This window comes from Vulpes lagopus, chromosome 3 (genome assembly GCF_018345385.1).
Source record: "Vulpes lagopus strain Blue_001 chromosome 3, ASM1834538v1, whole genome shotgun sequence".
Classification (NCBI taxonomy): domain Eukaryota; kingdom Metazoa; phylum Chordata; class Mammalia; order Carnivora; family Canidae; genus Vulpes; species Vulpes lagopus.
Window position 1 is genome coordinate 90,147,900 of NC_054826.1, and position 26,746 is coordinate 90,174,645.

A 26,746-nucleotide genomic window follows, 5' to 3' on the forward strand; every position below is an offset into this window, starting at 1 on the left:
AAAGTTTGATACAGAAAAAAAAAAAAAAAGTAGACATCTGCTTCAGTAATTAGCCTCCCCAATAAACATCGATGATATTTAACCTGGGACATCATAATTTCCTCTGATATAAACTAGCCACAAATTAAGCACCCAGGTCCCGGAGCAAGCTAACTTTACATACGTATTCTTAACTCCAAGGCAGTTAAGTGATGAAGAATGTTTTCTGAAAAATGATGACACTGGGTTTCAGAATAGCTGATCTACATGCTTTCTTTTTGGCAGTAATTAGAGGTTAGAGCCTCTTGTCTATAACAGCCACTACTAACCCATGACCGTAAAACTGTGCTCTCTGTTCAAAAGAGAATAATGATTGATCTCTGTCGGTGTTCAGTTCATCCAGGAGGGGCCCCCAGTAATAAAGATAGAAAATAAAGAGGAAAATATACAATTCTGTTTTATACCATGTTCATAGTTTTGGGGAGTTTTCTATGCACCATTTGTCATTCTAAAAGCTGGGGACAGAGCAAGGAACAGAACCGAGTAGGTTCCTGCTCTTATAGAGCTCACATTCTAGTGGTGACATACAGATAATAAAAATTTAGCGAATATTTTCTATTATGTGACTTTGAGCTCATTCCAAAATCTGAATCCACTTGGTGCCCATCAATTGCCTTTCGCTGTTGGGTAAGGATCACGTTTTCCTGACTGTGTGTACATCCAGTAATTTTGAATTGTGCCCTGGACTTTGTAAGTGACATGTGGTAGAGACTCTGGATTCTGTTATGTTCATCTGAAGAGCATTTATTTGTTTGTCGGTGTGTTTGTTTTAGCTGGACAGTGGCTGAAGTGTCCATTCAATTCTCGGAGGCTTAGCTGGGCTGCTTGAGTGTGCCCTGGCTGTGTAGATTTTTGGGGTTGGCCAGAGGTTTGGCAGCGATACTCACAAGATTTGGGGTTCTACTTCTGTGATTCTCTCCTTTCTGGTGCATCTCTCATCCCTTCTAGTGATGCCCTGAACTCTGTCTTCTGATTCCTCAGCAGTAAGACTTCCATGTCTAGCCTCACAGGGCACTGATGGGGGGCTGCCCTTGGGTGAAAGCCATAAAAATGGGAAGTTGCTCAGTGCCTTTCGATCTTTCAAACATCAACTCCCCTTCAGTTTCTTCCTGCTTTGAGTCACCCTCAGTGCCTTTTGAACATTGTCTTTTATGTATTGCCCAGACTTTATGACTGTGATTTGTTATGACTGTATTTAGGACAGAGAGATGGTTTGAAATAAGCTACGTTGTGATTATTAGAAGCAGAACTCCCAAACTTAGCAAATAAATAGATAGGTAGGTAGGTAGGTAGATAAGACCATTTCAGATGGTGATACGTGCTATGACGGCAAAAAATAGAGTCTGGAGTGTATATGTGGAGGCGGTACTTCAGGCGGTACTTCCCCTGAGTGACTGGGAGAGCCTCTTAGGAGGTGACATTGAACCGAGACCTGGATGATAAGGGGAAGCCAGGCGCTCGTGGATCTAGGTGTGAGCCCTCCAGAGGGAGCATCAGGTATACAAATGCTGACATAAGAAGAGGCAGCAGGGGTGAGTGGGCAGTCGGAGAGGTGGATCACAGAGGGCCTCATGGACCACACTAAAGCAATGGCACTTTATTCTACATGTGATGAGAAATCACTGAAGAATTTGAAGCAAGGTATGATGTATCTAGTTTTTGCTTTCCAAAGTTCACCCTGGCTCTGCAGAGAACAGGCAGGTATGGAAAAAGATTGCTTGGTCACCTAGGTAGGGGAGGACAAAGGTTGGGGCAGGAGTGGAAGCCCAGGGCAGCACCCTGCCTTGAGGGATGGGCCCCAGCACTGTAGAGGCAGATGAGCCTGTTAGTGGGGGGTCAGTGCTGCCTATAGCTGGTCACTGTCCCCAAAATAAAGACATAGATGAGGTTGACAGAATGGCTCCTAAGAGACTATTCCTCAGTGGAGACATTCAGCCCAGTGGCCACAGCCCCATCTGTCTCTCTGTGGGGTCGGGCCTAGAGGATCTCCCCGACACAAGTGTCTTCTTAAAATCCCACAAAACAAGGTTTCTAGGTCTGAAATTCAACACATGAGGCAGAGATGAGTGTTGGTCTCTCTCTGCTGCGTTTCCTGGGAGTTGGCCAGTCTTGGGGGCTCCTACTCAGGGGCACAAGCTGGGTCCCTCCTGCCAGCTGGCAGGAAGGCACATATTTAGATGCATGTATTGTCCAGAGCAGCTGGATTATAAACTGTGAGGCCTTCTAGAATACCTGGGGGTGATGTGGGCCCTTTCCAAAGGGTGCCTGTATCCCCCTCTAGGGAGGTAATAATTGCCACCCTGTCCCAGGGGCAGGGTCTCAGGGGTCTCCTGGGGTGAGGTTATCTGGAGACCCAAGCCTTCAAGGACACAGAGAAGGAAGGAGACTCCTCCTTTGACATGTGTGGTTGGCCTGGCACTTTCTGCCCTGGGGCCAGGCTTTCCCTGTGGCTCCTCAGAAAATTGAAGTTTGAGGTTGAAAGAGAACTAAGAGAGAATAAAGAGAAAAGGAAACAAAATAGACGCACAAATTCTGAATAAACATTTGGTAAAAATCAAGATGAGGTGATAAAAATCAGATGACATCAATAAGATGAGTGTCCAAGAGAAAGCCAAGCCAACGGAGCAAGAGGTAAAAAACAGAAAGGTAAAGAAAGAGGAAGAAGATGGTAGAAATTCACACGAAGAGCAAGCATTAAAAATGTAAATGATAAATGTGTATTGAAATTGAGTCTCACCAGAAAGGAATGTTTCGAGAAGTCAGTGGAAAGCACAATGCCAGGCAATGCTTGGCACCAGAGGCTTCTTGGGGCTGACAGTCCCCTTTAGAGAGGGAACCTGGTAGGGCAGAGGAAGGGAGAGGTGGGTCTGTAACCAGCTAGGGTCCCTCTTGAAAGGGTGGAGTCCAACGGCAGCCTGGACCCCTTCCCTTCAGGCTCTTAGACAGCCAGGCCGTTGTGGTCTCTCACCCTCGTAAGTCTGGCTTCAGGACAGCTCCCCAAACTAGCACCTGCTCTGCGAAGGCTGCGGGCTGCAGGGAAGTGAGGCAACAAGGACCCGCCAGGGTTCCTGTGTCCAGCAATCTGGGGGGAATAGAGCAGCCTGTCTCCTTCTGAAGCACTATGGTCTTTGCTGGGTGTTAAGAGGTAAGTCTCTTACCCCCAGGGGCCAGGTGCTCAGGTGGGTGCCAGCTTCTCCCTGCCTCTGCATCCCTCCCCCATAGCATCCAGGGGTAAAGGAGCCCCGAAAATTCAGGTGGCCATATGCAGCGAATGAAGCCTCTCAGGCAGCATCTACCAAATGAAAAGTGACACCTGTTTGGGGTTGCAAGAGGGCGTGCAGCCTGGGGGCTGTAGGGTGAGACCGGGTACTTATTTCATCCTGGCCTGGAGCAAAGCCCACTTGGAGTGTTAAGTCACGTCTGCAACTTATGTGTGTCTGGCTGCATCTTGCCTTATTTTCCCAAGCTTCCTTCTGGTTATATCTTCATACAATGCTTGGCTTAGGGTTAGGATCACAGCGAGCACCTGACCTGCATGCAGATTGCTGGGATGTCCCCAGGGCCAGGGTGGGGAGGAAATACCTGGGACACCTGTATTCCTGCAGCCATGAGCCAGAGCACCACCCAAACCCGGCATCTGAGGGTTACCCTAGAAGACAGAGACACGAGCCCTGACCTAAAAATGGCCAGCAGGGGGCACCTGGATGGCTCAGCGGTTGAGCATCTGCCTTCAGCTCAGGGCATGATCCTGGGGTCCTGGGATGGAGTTCTCCATGGGACTTCTGGCAGGAAGCCTGCTTGTCCCTCTGCCTGTGTCTCTGCCTCTCTCTGTGTCTCTCATGAGTGAATGAATGAATGAATAAATAAATAAATAATCTTTAAAAAAATGTCCAGCTGATGCCCTGCCCGCAGGTACCACTGGGCATCAGTGAGGGAAGAGCAGGTGTTCCTAGGGATCTTCCTTTCTTCCGTGCTTCTCAGTGGATTGAGGTCTGGCCAACCACGAAGCAAAGTTACCATCGAGGATGTAAAGAGTTCAAACCAGTGGAGGCCCAGCGAGATGGGGTTGACCACAAGGGTTGTCCCCTCGGACAACCTGTCCTCTCTGGAGCTCTGGGAGCCCTAGTGGAGCCGGGAGAGGGGCCTTCTGAAGCCTTCTGGAGCACCTCTGTGCAGAAGCGCGGGGAGTGGTGGATGTGCAGGGCAGGTCCCGGGCCAGGGTCCCCTGTGGTGACCGTGGGGACTGCCATCCTCCAGAGCTGGAGGGCGGGGAGCAGGGAGTGGAGCTCTCCCAAAGATAAGGAATGGGGAGGAACAAGCAAGGGCATGAGAGCTCCGGGGGAACTTGAGGATGTGGGAGGGTGGGGCTTAGAGCACAGGGCACACCGTGACCGAGCCTGAAGCCCGTGTGTCCCAGGGCAGCCAGGGTTACCCCAGACCTCTCGGTGAGTCCCCACAACCATCACTAATGAACACAAAGAGCGAGCGGACTCCTCTCCACTCTCCAAGCCTCTGCCAACACTGCCACCAAGAATAATAAGCACTTAGAAACTAATTATACATCTGGACAAATCTGTCTCAGTCTGCTGGGTTGAACATAATCATATTAAAATATAATGAACACATTCAAATACACATGGCCTGATGGGGTGGTCATGAGGAGCCGGTCCGGCAAGGGCGCTGGCCGCCGCCAGAGAGGGATCACGGCTGCCTGGTGGGGTCGGAGCCCCCTCGGGCCCCTAATTGATTTCCTGTCACTTTGGGTTAGGTCCTCAATCTGCTGCCTCCCACCCTGATGTGGGCCTGTCCTCACAAACTGCTGGAGGTTCTGTATGCCGATTGTGTTGGCTTCTCTTCAATCTTTGTCTCCTTCGGATTGGAGAGATGAAATAGGGGTTGCAGGATGCTTTCGGGATGTTGGTGGCCACAGCCTTCAACCGTCTGCGCAGCCAAAGTCCACTGAGCAGAGGGCCTGGCTGATCCCACAGGGGGCTGGGGGAGGCCTCCCCCACGTCCTCTCTCGGATGCTGGGTGGAGGCCGTCAAACAGCACTGGTGTTTCCCAAACCCTGGGCTCCTGATCCTCATCTGGACCTTCCTCAGCTGTCCTTACAGAGCACATCTCCAGGTCCGCAGCTTGGGTGAGGACTCAGGCCTCCCCTGGGAATCCCCAAGCACCTGGGCCTCCTCTGACAGCTGACCTGACACCTGTAGTGTGTTTGGGCCCAACATGCCCTGGATCAAGGCTTTGGGCTCAGCATCCTGTGCCTTCTTGCTGCTGTCCTATGGCCCAGTCTGGTGCAGTCCTCAGCTGGGTGCAACACCTCAGGTGGAGATTGGTAGAGTGGAGGGGCCCAAGCAGGCATGGCGATCCGCTTCTGAAAGAGCATCCCTGTAGGGCAAAGGCAAATGGAGTCTGGGGCTGGGGCTGTCTGTTTTTATGCTGCCTCTGGATGGGAGGTCCTGGACCCTGTGGAGTAGGTCAGAGACTGAGGGGAGGAAGCCACAAGGGAGAGCCTCACTGCACCTCCCACCTAGGTTCCTGAAGTGAGGCCAGTGAACCAAGTCTGCCCCACAGCCACGCGCAGGCCCCTGCCTCCTCCCCGGGGTCCCATCGTCTCAGCCACTGGCCTGGCTTCCAGAACTGTCCCGAGAGGCTCTCTCAAATAAGACTGTGAAATAGTGGTTCACAGGCCACAGCTAGCCCACAAAGAGTTTTGCCACTGCTCTCCTTGTGTTGTTGTGTGTGTTGTTGTTTTAAAACTCTGATGTAGTTGCCAGCATTTAAAAATGAGCTGGTTTATTATTTTCACAACCCGGATTTCCAGTGCTTCTTTAAACACTACAGTATCTGGCCATCCTGGGATATATCCCCTCGTGACAACAGTCAATTGGTGACAAGCTGTGGCTATCCCCTTTGGACAAGGAGAGTCATTGCATCATAGCCTCCTGCCACCTCCTTGCTAGACATTTGGCTTTTTTGCCTCCTTTTGCAATTGCCCAGTCCCTGGAGGCACCGAGTCCCCATGCCCTGCCATCTTATAAGGAGCCGTACTGATGCATCAGCAGTGGATCCCACACTAGTATGAATTAGATTAGCCAAGAGAAGGATGCATACCTTGTCAGCTCTGGCTACATAATGCAATACCATGGACTGGGGAGGCGTTGACAAAAAACATTTATTTTCTCACAGTTCTGGAGACTGGAAGTCTGAGGTCAGGGTCCCAGCATGGTTAGGCTCTGGTGAGAGCTTTTACCCTGATGTGCAGATAGCCACCATCTCACTGTGCCCTCACATGGAGGACAGAGAGAGAAAAAAGAGCAAGAGAAGGAAATGGAAAGAGGGTGGTTGGTTGTTTTTTCTTCTTATAAAGCTACCGTCCTATAGGACTAGGGCTCAACACTTACGACTTCATTTAACTGTAATTGCTTCTTTAAAGAGTATTCCAAATACACTCATGTTGGGAGTGAGAGCTGCAGCCTATGAATTTGGAGGGGACACAGTTCGGTCCACAGCACACCTGGATTTCAGGATGTACATCTGGAGGCAAGAAGACAGCCATCGGGAAGAACAATGAAATGAGCATTGGGGGAGGATAGTGTCTCAGGCCGTCCAGTCATGTCACAAAAATGGGAACAAATACTTGAGAAAGGGAGAGATTTGGCAACTGTGAAGGCTGGGCACATGGGGACACAGAACGAGCAGTCTCTGGGCCATAGCTCCTGCCTCTCAGCAGTCCCGGGACAGAGACTTTAAGGAAAATTCAGGCCATCCTTTCACAAACATTTGCTTGGCCTCTCCGCATCAGCAGTTCACGCCGGACATTTCCAAACCCTGCTCTGCTGCAGTGTTTCTTGGAAGTTCTCTACTCCTGTACAGGGGTGAGGGTGAGAATGGTGGTGCGGTGGGGTCAGGGGAGGTGCTGTGAGGTCCTTGTACACCCCTCACAAGAGCTCCTGGTCTTGCATCAGGAGGGTGTCTGGCCTACGAAAGAAGCTGTGTGACCTTTGGAAGTTACTCAGCCTCTCTGTTTCAGTCTCCCCCATTGTGAACTGGGAAGTGGCTGGTTTAGTCTCTTTTGCAGGTTGTTGTTTTGATTTCAGCGCATATATTTAAGGCCTAATTAAGGACCCGGCCCTGTGTGGGCACACAACACGAGTGATCTGGTCCCAGTCCCACCACAGGCCACCTGGAGCTCCTGCTGAACTTCCTGCTCCTGCGCCCTTCCAGTCTGACCCCAGCATGGGAATCAGCCTCCTGCCCCACTGCTCCCCATCTGGGGACGGAGAAGATGGGACATTAGCTGAGAATTCCTTTATTAGCTGCCTAAGGCTAATCGGCCTCAGGAGTATTTTCTTTTTAACTAGGGACAGCCTCAGAGGCAGTGGGGACCTTATGGAAGCAGAAGGAAAGGGAACTGCGTGTGCGCACAGGCCCGTGCGGGGGGCAGAGGGCGGCCAGCAGCGGGAAGGCAGGCACTAAGGTCTGGCCTGCTGAGGCCGCGCTGGTCCGCTGGCGGGCGGGGCACCAGCCTCTCGGCCTTCGGGCCGTGCTCGGGGGCCACGGCCAGACGCAGGTGGTTCAGTGTGGTCCTGACAGGAAAGCCAGGCCTGGGGCTGCGGCCTCCATGATCTGGGAGCTTCTTTTTAGGGGTGGGGAGAAGGATCCTCCAGGGAGCACTGGGAGCACTTGGGGTTTCTCTGTCTTGTGGTTGACCGGCTCTGGAAACGTTTTCTGAGGCTGAGGACAAAGGACTATGACCAAGGCCCGGGGCTTGATTCAGAGTGTGAGGGTGCTTTTGTTTGTTTGTTTTAGGTTGTTTTTAAATTCCAGTTAGTTGGGACGTCTGGAATTGTCTGGGTGGCTCAGTGGTTGAGCGTCTGCCTTTGGCACAGAGTGTGATCCCGGGGTCCTGGGATCGAGCCCCACATTGGGCTCCCCACAGGGAGCCTGCTTCTCCCTCTGCCTGTGTCTCTGCCTCTCTCTCTATGTCTCTCATGAATAAATAAATAAAATCTTAAAGAATTTCCAGTTAGTTAACACACAGTGTCATATTAGTTTCAGGTGTACAATATAGTGATTCAACAATTCTACATGCTACACGTTACTCAGTGCTCATCATAAGTGTACTCTTTTCTTTTTTAAGAGAAAGAGTGTGTGTGTGTGCAGTGAGGAGGGGCAGGGGGAGAGGGAGAGTGTCTTAAGCAGACTCCCCACTGAGCATGGAGCCTGACATGGGGCTCAGTCTCACAGCCCTGAGATCACGACTTGAGCTGAAATCAAGAGTCAGACAATAATGAACTGAACCACTCAGGCCCTCCTGAGAAGTGTCCTCTTAATCCCCATCACCTATTTCACCCCTCCCTCCATCCACCCCCCTCTGGTGACCATCAGTTTGTTCTCTGTAGTTAAGAGTCTATTTCTTGTTTTTTTTTTTTCTCTCTCTCTCTTTTTCCCCCATGTTCACCTGTTTTGTTTCTTAAATCCTAAATATGTGTGAAATCATATGGTATTTGTCTTTCTCTGGCTGATTCAATGTCGTATGTTTTTCCCAAAACACATTCCATGGGGAAGGATGGGGGGACAGGGGTTGGGGTCGGCTCTTCCAATGGCTGTCCCTGGATAGGCGGAAACCAGAGGGCACGCAGGCTCCTCTGTGCTACAGAGGACAGCTGGGGCCCCAGCGGGCCCGGGTGGGGTCCAAGTGGCAGTCAGCAGTCTGGGCTCATGTCTGAGTAACTTTCATTTTCTGGGGAAGAGTCTCAGCCAGGAGACTGTGTGTCCTGGGGGCAGTGCTTCCCCCAGGAAGAGAGCCTGGTGAGGAGGCAGTGAACCAGGCTCACACCAGGGTTCATAACTGAATCCTGGCCCCCAAACGAAGGTAGCATTCCTGACATGTTTGTGACACATGGTAGGGAGCCATGTTTGCCAACCATGCTTGGACCATGGCACATGTGTGAGTGACATTTGTGTGGCATGCTAGGTAAAGAGAGGCTGCGAGTGGTCAGAGGGGCCTGTCAGGAGGCTCCGGTGGGTCCCCAAGGGCTGGGCAGGAGGGTCACTGGCTGGGCACACCTGCAGCATCTTTGCAGAAAGTTAGTGGGCCCTCGTGGGGAGCTCATGAGAGGAGCCGTGTTGGGGAACACAGTGTGCACAGTCCTACTTCTGTCACCTACCAGCCCTGTGCCTTGTGCCTCAGTTTCTTTATCTCCAAAATGGGCATAATATTAATATTAATACCTGCATCATAGGGTTGTTATCAGGATCAAATGAGTAAATTCAAGTAAAGTGCCTGAAAGTATGCTCCATATGGAGTATTTGATCTGTGTCAACTACTACTAGGTATTTCATCCGATTGAAGATGTCAATGATTGTAAAAGTCACCCTGATTTCCAGACATGTTAAAACAAAAATAGAGTCTTGGAACTCATTAAATGTGGTATTATTTGGTGTGCAGTGAGGAGGGGCAGAGGGAGAGTTGATTAAGAGGGAATCAGAACAAAGGGAAGCCAGGTCCTGCCACCTGTGCCAACACAGCTCATAGGATGTCATCTGACTTACAGGATCGTCATACCATGTTCTTGGGTCAGAGGCTGGATGTGGGTCCAGGATGGCAGGGACTGGGTGAGATTAATGGTGGGGGCAGTCGAGGTCCCAGCAGAGCTAACTGGGTCCTGCAGGCTGGGGCTGGTGAACCCACTGGGACTTTTGAAGACCAAACTGAGGCAGCAGGTATCCCCTCCTTTCTTGCTAATGTTCCATACAGGACTCCCTGCTTATGCTAATATCCCTGTGCTACGAGGTAAGGCTAATGTTACAGGTCTCTTAAATTTGCTTACTATTATTAGTAACAACTTCGTCGTTACTTTACAAAATCCGGACATACCCCTGCATAGAGACGCTACACTTAAGCACAATTCCTTTAACAAGGTCATGGACCAAAGGAGTGTCTGTAATTATGGAAATTCTAGCCATTGTGATGGCTTATGTGAGAGAGACCATTCTGAGCAAAGGCAGTTATTTGGAATGCCTCATAGCACATCCTGTTGACTTAATAGCATCCAACATTCATTCAACAAACATTTACTGCGGTATCTACTAATGCCAAGCCCTGAGCATATTTGCAGGGACAAACCTAGCTACCACATCAATGAACATAGCAAGGGCGGCTGAAACTGTCTTAGGCCATCTTACTCAGCCAAGGAAAGCTAAGAGAAGGTCTGTGTCCTATCCCCTCACTTCTAACTTGGTTTCCCTATCTCCATATGTACTTATCTCAGCAAACGCTAGTGAGTGTCAACCCCTCTTTTTTTTTATTTTTTTAAATTTATTTTATTTTTTTATTTTTATTTTTTTTGAGTGTCAACCCCTCTTAAATGGAAAACTGACCATATGTGTCCAGACCATACTTTTCCCTTTAATTTACACACAAGATATGATGTCAAGATCCATACTCATCACATCTTGTTTCCTACCATTTGGAAAACTTATTATTATGGGAAATTTCAAATATACACAAAAATGGAGACTAGAGTAATGGAACTAGATGTATTAAAACACAAACTTTGATAATGATTGATATTTTTCAATCTTACTTTTATTCTTCCTTATACGATGTATAATTTCACATGTAAATACTTCATCATATATCGTTAGCAGATAAAGATGCTTTTTATTTAATGTAACTCAAATACTATTATCACTGTCAACAGAATTAACAGTAATCCTTCAATAGCATCCCCATGTTCTATTTTCCCTGTTGCCTCAGTTATGTAGTTTATTCAAATCAAGATTCAAATAAGGTCAATATGTCACAATTGACTGATAGTTCTTTTAAGTATCTTTATTTTTTATTTTTATTTATTTTTCAAATATAAGTTCAATTAGCCAACATATAGTACATCATTAGTTTCAGATGTCGTTTTCAATAATTCATCTTTTAATCCATAATAGTTGCTCTCCTTTGATTTCCATACCATTGATTTGTTGTATAGTACCATTTATATGCCATATAATTTGTCCTGTAGGACTTGCCACATTTTGGTTTTGTCTTGCTCTATCCCCATGTATTATTTCTTTATGCTCTTATGACCCTATCTTTATATCTCAGGGCTTGATTAGATGCATATTCTGTTCTTTATATGAAGAACACTTTTAGGTCATGCTGCGTGCATCCTGCATGCATCCTATTGCTCACATCGGAAGGCACTTAATATCTGGTTATCCTAAAAAAAAAAAAAAAAAAAAAAAAAAAAAAATATTTGGTTATCCTACTTTGTTGATGTGAAGATTGAGATTTATCAGCCTGACTCATCCATGACCAAGTTCCCTATCAATATTACACCTAATGATTTTAGTAGTCATTGATGATCATTACCTAGATCTATTATTTCATTATACGTAATGCAATGGTGATAGTCTATGATTCCTTCTTAATTTATTACTTGTGATTTCTCTCTAAAGATTTTTGCCTCATCCATAGTCTATATAGAAAAGACAGGGCAAATTGCTTGATTATTTCCTTTCATTTATCATTTTTTAAAATAAGAAGCAGTTGGTGCCTTGGCAGTAACATTCATATCAGTTTTCAGAATAATGGATTGTCCTTATCTGGTGATTGGACATGTCTTCAAGTTGTCTCCTCTATCACATGACATCATTGGGAGCTTGCCTGTTTCCAGACCCGACCAGAAGTCCCAGACTGACTTACATTTCCTCCCATGGAGCTGACTCCGTAAAGCTGGCCATGGTATTGAGAGTGCTGGTGGTGCTCATTGCTACTGAGATTTATTACTGTGAAACCTTTTCATAGTGGCTGCACCAGTTCACATTCCCACCAACAGCGTAAGAGGGTTCCCTTTTCTCCGCATCCTCTCCAACATTTGTGGCTTCCTGCCTTGTTAATTTTCCCCATTCTCACTGGTGTGAGGTGGTATCTCATTGTGGTTTGGATTTGTATTTCCCTGATGGCAAGTGATGCAGAGCATTTTCTCATGTGCTTGTTGGCCACGTCTATGTCTTCCTCTGTGAGATTTCTCTTCATGTCTTTTGCCCATTTCATGATTGGATTGTTTGTTTCTTTGATGTTGAGTTTAATAAGTTCTTTATAGATCTTGGAAACTAGCCCTTTATCTGATAGGTCATTTGCAAATACCTTCTCCCATTCTGTAGGTTGTCTTTGAGTTTTGTTGACTGTATCCTTTGCTGTGCAAAAGCTTCTTATCTTGATGAAGCCCCAGTAGTTCATTTTTGCTTTTGTTTCTTTTGCCTTTGTGGATGTATCTTGCAAGAAGTTACTGTGGCCACGTTCAAAAAGGGTGTTGCCTGTATTCTCCTCTAGGATTTTGATGGAATCTTGTCTCACATTTAGATCTTTCATCCATTTTGAGTTTATCTTTGTGTATGGTGCAAGAGAGTGGTCTAGTTTCATTCTTCTGCATGTGGATGTCCAATTTTCCCAGCACCATCTATTGAAGAGACTGTCTTTCTTCCAATGGATAGTCTTTCCTCCTTTATCGAATATTAGTTGACATAAAGTTGAGGGCCCACTTCTGGGTTCTCTATTCTGTTCCATTGATCTATGTGTCTGTTTTTGTGCCAGTACCACACTGTCTTGATGACCACAGCTTTGTAGTACAACCTGAAATCTGGCATTGTGATGCCCCCAGATATGGTTTTCTTTTTTAAAATTCCCCTGGCTATTCGGGGTCTTTTCTGATTCCACACAAATCTTAAAATAATTTGTTCTAACTCTCTGAAGAAAGTCCATGGTATTTTGATAGGGATTGCATTAAACGTATAAATTGCCCTGGGTAACATTGACATTTTCACAATATTAATTCTGCCAATCCATGAGCATGGAATATTTTTCCATCTCTTTGTGTCTTCCTCAATTTCTTTCAGAAGTGTTCTATAGTTTTCAGGGTATAGATCCTTTACCTCTTTGGTTAGGTTTATTCCTAGGTATCTTATGCTTTTGGGTGCAATTGTAAATGGGATTGACTCCTTAATTTCTCTTTCTTCAGTCTCATTGTTAGTGTATAGAAATGCCACTGATTCTGGGCATTGATTTTGTATCCTGCCACGCTACCAAATTGCTGTATGAGTTCTAGCAATCTTGGGGTGGAGGCTTTTGGGTTTTCTATGTAGAGTATCATGTCATCGGCGAAGAGGGAGAGTTTGACTTCTTCTTTGCCAATTTGAATGCCTTTAATGTCTTTTTGTTGTCTGATTGCTGAGGCGAGGACTTCCAGTACTATGTTGAATAACAGTGGTGAGAGTGGACATCCCTGTCTTGTTCCTGATCTTAGGGGAAAGGCTCCCAGTGCTTCCCCATTGAGAATGATATTTGCTGTGGGCTTTTCGTAGATGGCTTTTAAGATGTCGAGGAATGTTCCCTCTATCCCTACACTCTGAAGAGTTTTGATCAGGAATAGATGCTGTATTTTGTCAAATGCTTTCTCTGCATCTAATGAGAGGATCATATGGTTCTTGGTTTTTCTCTTGCTGATATGATGAATCACATTGTTTTACGAGTGTTGAACCAGCCTTGTGTCCCAGGGATAAATCCTCCTTGGTCATGGTGAATAATTTTCTTAATGTACTGTTGGATCTGATTGGCTAGTATCTTGTTGAGAATTTTTGCATCCATGTTCATCAGGGATATTGGTCTGTAATTCTCCTTTTTGGTGGGGTCTTTGTCTGGTTTTGGAATTAAGGTGATGCTGGCCTCATAGAACGAATTTGGAAGTACTCCATCTCTTTCTATCTTTCCAAACAGCTTTAGTAGAATAGGTATGATTTCTTCTTTAAACGTTTGATAGAATTCCCCTGGGAAGCCATCTGGCCCTGGACTCTTGTGTCTTGGGAGGTTTTTGGTGACTGCTTCAATTTCCTCTCTGGTTATTGGCCTGTTCAGGTTTTCTATTTCTTCCTGTTCCAGTTTTGGTAGTTTGTGGCTTTCCAGGAATGAGTCCATTTCTTCTAGATTTCCTAATTTATTGGCGTACAGCTGTTCATAATATGTTTTTAAGATAGTTTGTATTTCCTTGGTGTTGGTAGTGATCTCTCCTTTCTCATTCATGATTTTATTAATTTGAGTCTTCTCTCTCTTCTTTTTAATAAGGCTGGCTAATGGTTTATCTATCTTATTAATTCTTTCAAAGAACCAACTCCTGGTTCTGTTGATCTGTTCCACAGTTCTTCTGGTCTCGATTTTGTTGAGTTCTGCTCGAATTTTAATTAACTCTCTTCTGCTGGGTGTAGGATCTATCTGCTGTTTTTTCTCTAGCTCCTTTATGTGTAAGGTTAGCTTTTGTATTTGAGTTCTTTCCAGTTTTTGAATGGATGCTTGTATTGTGATGTGTTTCCCCGTTAGGACTGCTTTTGCTGCATCCCAAAGATTTTGAATGGTTGTATCTTCATTCTCATTAGTTTCCTTGAATCTTTTTAATTCTTCCTTAATTTCCTGGTTGACCCTTTTATCTTTTAGCAGGATGGTCCTTAACCTCCACATGTTTGAGGTCCTTCCAAACTTCTTGTTGTGATTTAGTTCTAATTTCAAGGCATTATGGTCTGAGAATATGCAGGGGACGATCCCAATCTTTTGGTATCGGTTCAGACCTGATTTGTGACCCAGTATGTGGTCGATTCTGGAGAAAGTTCCATGTGCACTTGAGAAGAATGTGTATTCAGTTGAGTTTGGATGTAAAGTTCTGTAGATATCTGTTAAATCCATCTGGTCCAGTGTATCATTTAAAGTTCTCGTTTCTTTGGAGATGTTGTGCTTAGAAGACCTATTGAGGGTGGAAAGAGCTAGATTGAAGTCACCAAGTATAAGTGTATTATTATCTAAGTATTTCTTCACTTTTGTTATTAGTTAGTTTAAATATTTGGCAGCCCCCACATTCGGGGCATATATATTGAGGATTGCTAAGTCCTCTTGTTGGATAGATCCTTTAAGTATGAGATAGTGTCCCTCTTCATCTCTCACCACAGTCTTCGGGGTAAATTTTAGTTTATCTGATATAAGGATGGCAACCCCTGCTTTCTTTTGAGGACCATTTGAATGGTAAATGGTTCTCCAACCTTTTATTTTTAGGTTGTAGGTGTCCTTCTGCCTAAAATGAGTCTCTTGTAGACAGCAAATAGATGGGTTCTGCTTTTTTATCCAGTCTGAAACCCTGCGCCTTTTGATGGGGTCATTAAGCCCGTTCACGTTCAGAGTTACTATTGACAGATACGAGTTTAGTGTCATCATGATATCTATTCAGTCCTTGTTTTTGTGGATTGTTCCACTGAACTTCTTCTTAAAGGGGAATTTTAAGAGGTTCCTCAAAAAGCTAAAAATAGACCTGCCCTACGTCCCAGCAATTGCACTGTTGGGGATTTACCCCAAAGATTCAGATGCAATGAAATGCCGGGACACCTGCACCCCGATGTTTCTAGCAGCAATGTCCACAATAGCCAAACTGTGGAAGGAGCCTTGGTGTCCATTGAAAGATGAATGGATAAAGAAGATGTGGTCTGTGTATACAATGGAATATTACTCAGCCATTAGAAACGACAAATACCCACCATTTGCATCAACGTGGATGGAACTGGAGGGTATTATGCTGAGTGAAGTAAGTCAATCAGAGAAGGACAACAGTGTATGTTCTCATTCATTTGGGGAATATAAATAATAGTGAAAGGGAATATAAGGGAAGGGAGAAGAAATGTTGGGAAATATCAGGAAGGGAGACAGAACATAAAGACTCCTAACTCTGGGAAACGAACTAGGGGTGGTGGAAGGGGAGGAGGGCGGGGGGTGGGGGTGAATGGGTGACGGGCACTGAGGGGGGCACTTGACGGGATGAGCACTGGGTGTTATTCTGTATGTTGGTAAATTGAACACCAATAAAAAATTAATTTATTAAAAAAAAAAAAAAGAAACCTTTTCAGCAACAGGCCTGGGACATGCATATTCTTGAAAGAAAAATAAATCCTGAATTCATACTATTATTCTTATGCAAATTAAATTTTAGGGTTTCTATTTCACTTTAAAATTTTACATTTATATCTCTTTTTTCCAATACAGAAAATCCTGGTTCCTAATGACATTAACTTATTTACGATTTCTTGGTGGTTCTTTTCATTCTAAGGCTCTGTCTCTCGGAATGTGCAAAATATTATGTTTTCAATGATTTGTTTTTGTTCGTTTTTTAAATGTTTAAATTTTATTAATTTTAATTAATTAATTAATTTTAAAATTGGAGTTCAGTTTGCCAACCGTTTGTTTCTTTTTTTAAAGTAGGTTCCACACCCGGTGTTGAGCCCCTTGTGGGGCTTAAACTTAGGACCTTGAACTCAAGACTCTGAGATCAAGAGTCAGATGCTTAGCTGACTAAGCCACCCACATCCCCCTGTTTTAAATAATTTGAAAAACCCCTCTTCTCTTTAAAGTTAAGCCATCAACCTGAAATACAGTTGTGTCCCCATGTAGTTTAATTTTTAGGAATTGCTTTACTTTTCCTTTTGATATAATTTTTAAATATGTGAAACATCTAATTTATTTATTTTTGCCACTGTAAATAGCCTCTGGCTATTATTTATTTCTTCTAACTCAGTATTATTGTTTCTATAAAGGAAGTCTAATAAGTTCTAAATGTTAGCATTACATCCTGCCAGTTTTCTAAATTATCTTATTATTGGTAATAGGCTTTTCATGGGTTCTTTTTGGGTTTCCAGATATGTAATTATATCACCTCTAAGAAGAGATGGTTTTATTTTGTTTCTTCCTTTCCAATCTTATGCCTCTAATTGCTTGTCCAATCATGTTGGTTAATGCCTACAGTATAGTATTAATAGTAGCAGAGACAATAACAATATAATGAATAGTGGTGGTGATAGAGACTTTATCGTGATTTTAGCCATTAAGTCTCTGATGTTTCCTCAAACATATTTTTGTTTCCTCAAAAATAAGAGGCTGAATGCTGACTTTTGAACCAATGTGGATGTATATGTATTTATGTTAAGGAAAGGTCCATCTTCCTATTATACTGTGGTTTTCAACTTTCAGTTTAATTGCTCAGAGTCATTTATAGTTCTTGGTTTTCATTTTGAGGAACGAGGGTTTAGGATATTTTGCTCATGTGACTCTGAACCAGGACATGAAAGGGCATCAGGACTCTTGGGAAGTAGCATTTGCAGAATTATACTCAGGTGCTTTTGAGGAACTAGTGCTAGTTATCAGGCTTGGGTTAGAATCTTGGCTTTCTTTGCCCAAATGAAAGTTATTTTCATGTATCCAAATGATTTTGGACAGAAATAAGAAGAAAATGAATTTTCACTTTTACAGTATATATAAGGGAGCATTTAGCACATGCTTTTGTGCTCTTCAGGAACTCACTGGGCATTTCCTACATGCAAACCAGCAGTTTATTTTTTATCTTCTATTTGTGATTTTGAATACTCCTTGGTATTAAAATATTTTAATTGATGATGAATAATCACTTCTGCAGGAGGATGGTCTCGGAGTCCATAAACACAAGCACAATGGTCAGAATTTGTTGCTCATCAACACTTTGAGCAGTGTTTTCTTCTTTGACAACATCTCCCCTATAGAAGGAGCTCCAGTGCTCACATGATCCAGTAAATGCTACACTTAGCTTTGGGGCTGGCTGGATCTCTCACTATACCTCTGACTTCTTGCTCTCAGCAAGTTCTAGCTCACTAAATACCACATGGCATGACCTGCTCCACTTAATGTTTTGTCCAAAGGTACCTTTCAAACAGAATTATATTAAAGGGAACACTTGTGTACTGTTAGTGAGATTGTAAACTGTTACAACAACTATAGAAAACATGGATGTTCCTCAAACAATTAAAAATAGAGTTTTCATAAGAGCCAGTAATTCCACTTCTGGGTATATATTCAAAAGGAATAAAGTCACTATCAAAGAGCTATCTGTACTCTTGTGTTCATTGCAGCATTATTTGTAGTAGCCAAGATATGGAAACAACCTAAGTGTCCATCAATAGGTGAATCAATAAAGAAAATGTGACATCTATATTAATCACATATAACTCTATGTATAATCTATCTCTCATACACACACACATACATTCACACATTGGTATATTAATCAGCCATAAAAGAAGGAAATCCTACCGTTTACTACAACATGTATGAATCTGGAGGATATTATGCTAAGTGAAATAAACCAGGGCACCTGGTGGCTCAGTCAGTTAAGCATCCAACTCTTGGTTTTGGCTAAGGTCATGACCTTAGGGTTGTGGGATGGATGTCCAAGTTGGGCTCCCCACTCAGCATGGAGTCTGCTTGGGTTTCTCTCTCCCTTTCCCTTTGCCCCTCCCTGCCCCTGTGCACACAAGAACTCTCTTTCTCTATCTCTAAAATTAATAAATACATAATACATACATACATACATAAATCACTCTTAAAATTTTTAAAACTTTTTTTTAAGAAAAAGAAATAAAAAGAAATAAGCCAGGCAGAGAATGGCAAATAATGCATGACCTCACTTATATGTATGTGGAATCTAAAAAAAAAGAAGTTGAGCTCATGGTAACAGATAATAGAATGGTGGTTATTAGAGGCTTGGGGTTGGTCAGAGGATACAATGTTTTAGTTATAAGATGACTACATTCTGGAAACCTAGTGCACAGCAAGATGAATATAATTAATAATAATGTATTACTGTTATACATACATTATTATTTATATATGTATATATTATTATGTATACACATATTATATATGTATTATATAGAATACATTATTATTAAATACCTGAAATGTGCTAAAAAATAGTAAGTGAAAGGCATGATGAACAAAAAGCCAGAATTGTATTCCGTTGTAAAAAAGAACATTTTATTTGTGGATCAATTCGATGACACACGTGTGGAGGGTTTTGAGAGGAAAGACCCACATGCAAAACCCTTGTCAAACATTACAGAGCATGCAGTTATGATTATAATGTGTCTGTCAACAACTGTAAAATGTAACAGGGGCTACAAGACATAAAAGACTCTAAGTTGATGTCCGACATGGTCAGAATGTGGGAACATTCTTGGTGAACATTTGAAGTGTATCTTAGTCTAAATTATCAGCCTGGGAAGTATTTGGGGTTCTTAGAAACTAAATAGAACCATTTACCTCATACTTATGAATTATTTATGCCAAAAAGTGCAGGCTTGTACACTCTAATCATAAACATTAGATTTTCAGCCATACCTTACTCCCACAGTTATTGTAATTTTAGATACTCCAAAAGGGATGAAAATCCATGAAAGACTGAGTTTGCCTGTCACTCATGTACCCAAATAGATACTCAGACACATAGATGCTGGAATGACAAGGTTGCCCAGTTCATGCAGACTGCAGCCCTATTTCTCCCTTCCTCAGAGGCAGTCACAGGGATCCATTATGTTCTTAAATGGTGGAACTGAAGGGAAGAATCAAAACCTCCCCTCCCAGTTTTAGGACAAACTGACTCTTTGAACTGAAGGAGCAAGGGCAGCCTCCTTCTTTGCCTGTATCTGTGGTGCATTCACTTCTGAACCACTCCCACCCCCATCCCACTGTGGGTTCAGCCCAACACCCATCTGAACAGAGTGGGTGTTCAGGCACTGCCTGTTAGGTGCAAAAGGAAGGAATTAATAATGACAGCTAGCATATGTAGTACTTACTCTGTGCCAAGCATTTTACAATAATCCTAAAAAGTAGGTGCTATCATTATGAGGTTTATTCTGCAGATAAGGGAAGTGAAGCAGAGAGAGGTTAAGAAACTTGTCCACAGTAACACAGCCCATAAGTGGCAAAGCCAGGATTTGAACTGCATGATCTGATTCAATTAGCCATGGTTTTTTTTTTTAAGATTTTATTTATTTATTTATTTATTTATTTATTTATTTATTTATTTATTCATGAGAGACACAGAGAGAGGCAGAGACACAGGCAGAGGGAGAAGCAGGCTCCCTGCAAGGAGCCCCATGCAGACTCGATCCCAGGACCTCGGGATCATGACCTGAGCCAAAGGCAGACACTTAACCACTGAGTCACCTAGGTGCCCCCCGGTTAGTCATGTCTTTAAGCACATCACTACTCCCAATCTCTGCATATTATGATTTGGTAAAAGAGATTGTGCAGATGGAGCTCTTGAGTGACCAGAGTGCCTCACAGTGATTGGCCAGTGCTCAAGGAACATTTTAGGGGTTAAAGGAAGTGGTTGGGTCATTTGTCAGCATGAAAAGCTGAAGAAGACACTAATGTGGGTTCAGGAATTAGCCTAAAGCTCTAACTTCAAAACTTGGGCTGAAAAGCCAGCTCCTGGCTGACTTCCTAGATGATAATGAAGACAAGTGGCAAATGGGCATGAAGGAGACATGCTGCAAGTTAATTGCCCTTAGGAGTCTCATTAGGTAAGCAGTTAATTTGGGAACAAAGAGTTATTTTCAGTAGGTATTTACTGTGGGTCCCAAGGTGCATAAGGCCACTGGGACTTGAGAGGTGCATGTACCATGGCTCCCATCTTTGAGAAGCTCCTAGTGAAATGGCAAGATGCAGGTCCATCTTCTGTGCAGATGCCAACTTAGAGTGCCTCATTAGTTGGCCATGGGCTGTCAGTCCCAGCTGGTGGAGGGTCGCTGGGTGTCCCCCGTTGTGTGTCAGGCCAGCTATGACGTAGGGGTGCATTCTGGTGAGATGGCTTCTCCTTGGAAGAGCCAAGTCACTTTCTGGCTGAGGGAGCAGCGCCTGGCTTTGTGTTTCCCTGGCACATCGTGAGTGCCGCAGTGAAGGGCACCAGAGGCCAGCTGGGCAGCAGGAGCAGCCCTTCCTGATGGGGAGCTGCCACCTCCAGTGCTGAGTGCTCCTGCTGTGCTAGGAGCAAGTTCCAAGTAATTAAGTGGATTGGGTTCTAATGCCCTTGTGACCATCAGCGTGGACATCCTTCTCTGCGAGCTCCTGGCAGATCCTATTGCTGTCTTGGCAGCCGGACTAGCGCTGGAGGGTGCCCCTGGTGTCCACTCTGCCTGGAGGGGACTGATGAGGGAGGGGACCCAACACATTCAGAAGTTCTTGTATATGGGGAGCTGATTACTCTCCTTCAAAATTGGTGTTTGCTGCTAATCACAGCTTTTATGGTTAGACCCTTCATGGCAACTAAAAGCCTATCTGGAAATAAAATGTCACTTTTCTTTTGCATTTCTACTGTAAAGACACAGGAAACTTGTTTTTCCTTTTAAACTTAACATAATATCTGGAGATGACTAAGAGTACAGATTTGTGTGTGCAGCATATGTGGGTAAGCAAGTACTCTAGTGTGTGTGAACATGACTTGTGTGTGTATGTGTGTGAGGATGCCTATGGGTGCTCATGTTGACAGGGACAGTGTGTGCAGCTGTGTGGCTGTGGGATGAGTTCTCCTTGTGCAAATGTTTGAGGATAGGGGCCAAATGTGGGTCTGAGATCACACATAGGCTGTGAGTGAAGACCGGTCTGTGAGCGTGTGTATAACAGTATGTGTGTGCATCTGTGTGTGTGTGTGTGTGAGTGTGTGTGTATAGATGTATGCCTGGAGACAAGTGGTGTTGTGAGGACTATGTCTGAAGAAAGTGGTGTTGCATGGATGTATCTCATCTATTTTGTTCAGTGAGACAAGGCTTCTGGCTTTGGGGAGTTTTCTCTTTATAGGGTGATTTGTGGCCCCAACCTTTGGGAATTTCCAGCTCAATCACATGAAATAGAGCTCCAGTTTGAGAGGAGGGTCCAAGTCACATGCCACAACCCTCAGAGAACCAAAGATCTTGTAGTCAGGATCACCCTGAGACTATCTGGCCCAGCCCTGACCTAGATTATAGAGGTTTCTGGTCAAGGTGGAAGTTACAAGCACACAATCAATTTAAAACTGTCATTCATCATTCTAGGAACTGACATACCTTATGCATAGGGCCGAGCCTGTCTCATTTGAGCTGGGATGGGGCTGACATTCAGTGCCTACCATGCAACAGATTTACAACCATAGTTTACAACAGTGATAACATTTGTACACACCTCTTCAAGGCTTTGTGTTTCCTAAAGGCATTTTCTGAGCCTTATCTCTTATGGGCTGGCTTCTGCAGGGGAATTCCCAGACACCTCTCATCAGAATCAGAAGACTGGTTGTAGAGCAGCGAGCTTTTCCCCCGGAGACCATGTGCAGGGGCCAAGAGTGAGGAATGGAGCCTCATCTGTCTGCTGTCAGGAGAGGTCACTATCTGCTACAATGTGTGGACATTCCAATAGACCAGCTCTCTCAGCAAGGACTCGATGCAGGGGGACAGGGCTTGTTTGGTTCATCACCAAGATTCTTCCAGTTGAATTATCTGTACTTCCCATCTCTCTCTCTCTCTCTCTCTCTCTCTCTCTCTCTCTCTCTCTCTCTCTTTTTAAGGTTTTATTTATTTATTCATAGACACAGAGAGAGAGAGAGGCAGAGACACAGGCAGAGGGAGAAGCAGGCTTCATGCAGGGAGCCTGACATAGGACACGATCCCGGGTCTCCAGGATCACACCCCAGGCTGCAGGCGGCGCCAAACTGCTGCGCCACTGGGGCTGCCCCTGTACTTCCCATCTCTTGAGACTCTTTGCTTTATTTTCCTTTTAACTTCAATATGGAACCAAAGAGAACCAACATTGATTAAATGTCAGTTCAATATGTGTTTATTGCACACCAATTATTTTAAGGTTGTCTTTGCATGGGACCATGGGACACAATGTGCATCTGAATTACTCCTGGCCTAGGGCTTTTCTCGATGCAATAGTGCCAGGAAAGAGGGGCAGAGGTTGTGGACAACAGCAAAAGCAGGCACAAATAAGGGCTGCGGCCCTAACCTGAGCCCGGTTGTAAAGGACAAGAAGGGGTTAACCAGGTGTTGGAGAAAGAAGAGAGATGATGACATTAAGGGAACCCAGAGGCTCCGTACACGTGGGAAGCAAGTCTGATGGAGTCTGGTAAAGGGATACTAATCTTGACTGCTCTTTGTTTTGCCCAAGGAAGATAGGATGACGCTGCGCTGGGTTGTGCACAGCGTCACCAGGCTTCGGGGGCTTGGCAAGAGTTCTCTCCCTAAGACGACTATTACTAACTCTGGCCCCACTTTGTTTCTGTGGCTCTGATGTCAACAGCAAGGCAACAAATTATGCTGGCAAGGTGCTGGGCTTTCTTGCAAGTTGCAATCATGTTGGCTCCTCTAGAGCTCTCTCCACACAGCTCAGGCTACCGCAAAGCCCACGGGAGGGTGAACGGAAAAGTACCTGTAAATATTAAGGTTGGTTCCAAAGACACATTATTGGTTTGCTGTGTAATACCCTCTGGTGCCACTGAGGCCTGATTAATAACTAAACATCTGTCACAACTGTAATTGTTTTCCTTGTGCCACGACTGTGCTTCTACCATTGTCCTGTTCAAACACAGAAGGGAGGGTGTAAATTATTTAGGCAACTGACTTTGGGTAAATAACGAACCAGTGCTGTGCAGGCAGTAAGTTTCTGTCAACTCCTTGCAGAGTGTGTGTCTCCGCCGACGTTCCCTTGATGTGCTCACAAATCTCTCTGAGAACATCGCTCTGGACCTCCAATGCGGCTGCCGGAGCAACCTGGAGAGGGAAAGCCTGAGAATGAGGCAAGGGGGTGCAGAGGAGCCCCCGGAGGGGGAGAGGAGCCGCCGAGGAGCCAGGCCCCCGACTTCCCCACTTGGCAAGTCATCTCCCCCCAAACCCCCCGGAGAAAGCGCTTTCTCAAGTGTTTGCTCAGGACTTGATTGTTTTCAGCCCTCAGGTAGGGGGGGGTGCGGGGGCTGGGAGCCTTTGCTGCCGAGTGTCAGAGTGTGGGGGGGAGAGGAGGCCCCAGGGACAGGCCACCTGGGAGGGGTCCTGTGAGGACGGGTGTGCCAGCCGGGTACAGAGACTTTACTGTCCCTCTTGAGCCTGACAGGTTTCCACTGACTGTATCTGAGGATGGGCGGATAGGGCAAGGGGATGGGTTTGAAAACTGACCTTATCAGGGACTGATTAGGGGTGCTTGTTAGGAAAAGCAGCCACAGATGTCACTTACAAGGTGGGTACCATGTGGCAGCGCGGGAGCAGAGCTTGGCAGAGATGATCTCAATGAGTCCTCACGGTAGCTCTGGAGGAGTACTATTAACCCGGCTTTTACAGAAGAAAAATAAGACAGATATTCAACATCTTGCTCCAGGTGGCATAGACAAAGGTAACCCGGGACTCCTACCCAAGTCTCTGTGAATCCAAAACTTATATTTGTAACTACTGGCCTCCCTGGCTCTCCTCACTAACAGGTGAGGACATCAGTTCAAGGGGAGGGGTTTTATGCGCTCCAAGCCACAGGCTTCCTGCTGTTCAATTCTGCTCTCTTTCTTTTCCTTGGAGACATTCCGAGATGTAAAAACTCAAGACGAATTTCATCTCTGGGTGGTTTTGCAAGGAGGGAAGAAATCTTGATCTATGTGATGCTGGTGTCGATGAGTTGGTCTGTGGTGAGTCATATAATCAGATATGTTCTGAAATGGTCCCCCTAAGGCTGTTTGGAATGGGCTCTCCAGCCCTCTCTGCCACCAGCTGCCAGGAGTGACCGAAAGTGTCTGTGGTGGGGGCCAGGAGTTTATGGTTGGGCCACAGGGGATAAAAATGAAGTGGGAATGTTTCTGGTGACTACAGCTGGTTTTCAGTAATTTCTCTTGGGGCCTGGGGACTAGACTACAGGGCTTAGTGCAGAATGCTAGAAGGTGCTAACCAGAACCTTCTCCAACACAGCTCATTGTTTGGGAAATCAAAGCTTGGAGCTGACAAGACCCCTGGCCAGGGGCATGATATGCCGAAGGGCAGGTTTAGAGTGAGGCTCTGCTCAGGGGGGTTGGCCATGGGTGGGACGACGATCTGGGCTGGGCCTTCCCATTCCAGCTCACCCCTTCCAGGAGAGGAGCCCCAAGAGCAGGAATGGACCAGTCCAAGGGTGAATTTTCTGATTGGCCTTTGCTCAGACTGGTATAAGTGATAGAAGGTGCTTGCCCTGAGAAAATGGGGGGTATGTTGGGGGAAAGAGGTCAGGACTGGGCAGAGAAACATTTCTGCATGTCCTGCGTGGGAGTATATGGCAAATGTGACTGATGCTACAGAGAGGGAAAGACAATTGTCTACCCTACTGGATATGAAGATGCCATATAGAAAACAAAGAAGTCTGATGGAGTCAGAAATACCCTTTTTGCTCAACATATTCCCACATTAAAATATATTTCCTCATATCTTCCTGTGGCTTTGGGATATAGAATTTTTTTGGCCAAAAGTGTGATGGGCACGCATTAGACATTTGAGTTTCACCTGTCTCAAGGGGCAGCAGTAGCCCACGTGGAATGAACCTGCTTCTTCCATGCCATCAGCTTCTCCTTTGAGGTTGGCATAAATTCTTTTTGGACCCCAGGCTGAGTGGTTCTGTGGCACCAGGATTATTCCCAACACACATTCACACCCATGCCTACCACAAACATGCATTTGCTTACTCCTTCCTTGGGGATACACCCACATTTCTCAAAGATTTCCTTGTGCAGTGGGCAGAGCGAGACAGCTAAAAAGAAAGATGAGATGGGGCCTTGGGAGTGGATTCCATTGTCAAGGCCTCAGCACAAGGGTCAGGCATGGAGGGGAAGGGAACACAGCCCACCAGGAACATGTTCCCACATCAGTCCCCAGCAGCAATGACTTGCAGAGTACGTTGTCTCCCTGTTCTTTGTTCCTTAGCTAGGAACCTCTTTCAGAAAGAGTATTGGGACTATAGCCTATAGAGTATTAAGGGCCTCCTCAGACCCTGAAGCATGCTGCACGTGGCCCACATGGTTAGGGTTGATACGGGCAGAGTAGGCAAAATCATAAAGTAGGGAGGCATCTCCTTGATGTGTCCCATCTACCTGTCCCAGGTCATTCTCACACTTCCTGGTACCATTTTGGTTGCAAGTAACAAGAAGCAGGCAGAGATACCCTAAACGAAAAGAGGAATGTGTTTGGAAGACTCAGGCAGGGGTTGGGGGTAGGAAGGTTGCCTCATAGAATCCAAGGCCTCAGAGGTGGCTGGAATGAGGGCCTAGGGAGATATAGAAAACCCAAGAAAGCTGCTTCTCTCTGCCTGTCTGCGTTTCTCCAGTTTCTCACGTGAAAATTATTCTTGTCAGATAGCTGCCAATTTGGTAGCCAGCCTCGACTGAGAGTCAGTATTGTCTCAATTCCAAATTCCATAGGAATAGGCTCGTTGCTGTCCACTCCTGATCAAATCAACAGTGTCCAGGGGAGGAAAGTCAGAGGGTATGAACATGGCTGCTTCCACTATAAATACATGGATGGAGGCGCAAGACAATGACCAGAGAAGTAGGTACCTTGTTAACCTAGTTCCTTGAGGTATTGGTTTTTATACCCTATTCTTGAAGTTGGCTGGCTGTCCATTAAGTGCTACTAAGGTGCATGGTATTAATGCTCTAATCTGGAGCACTTAAAAGCAGGTGGTCTGCAGAGGAGAGAAGTATCACTGATGGAACAAAAGCAGTGAGGTAGATAAAGCTGGCTGGGGGCACTAAGTGCAGTGTGAAGAGAGACCCTATGCAGAAGGCAGGGACTGCAAAAGTAGGGTAACCCCCTATGCCTCAGTCTTCCTCTTAAATCT

The 26,746-nt window shown here is 45.2% G+C and overlaps 1 protein-coding gene across 1 annotated transcript in view; it reads left to right on the forward strand.

The window, feature by feature from the left end:
• Positions 1-26,746, forward strand: part of CALN1 (calneuron 1) — a 521,841-nt gene that overhangs the window by 10,179 nt on the left and 484,916 nt on the right. The window contains exon 2 of the mRNA XM_041750714.1: positions 23,590-23,779. Within this exon, the coding sequence (XP_041606648.1) occupies positions 23,661-23,779 (119 nt within the window). The 5' untranslated portion in view covers positions 23,590-23,660. The remainder of the gene's footprint in view (positions 1-23,589; positions 23,780-26,746) is intronic.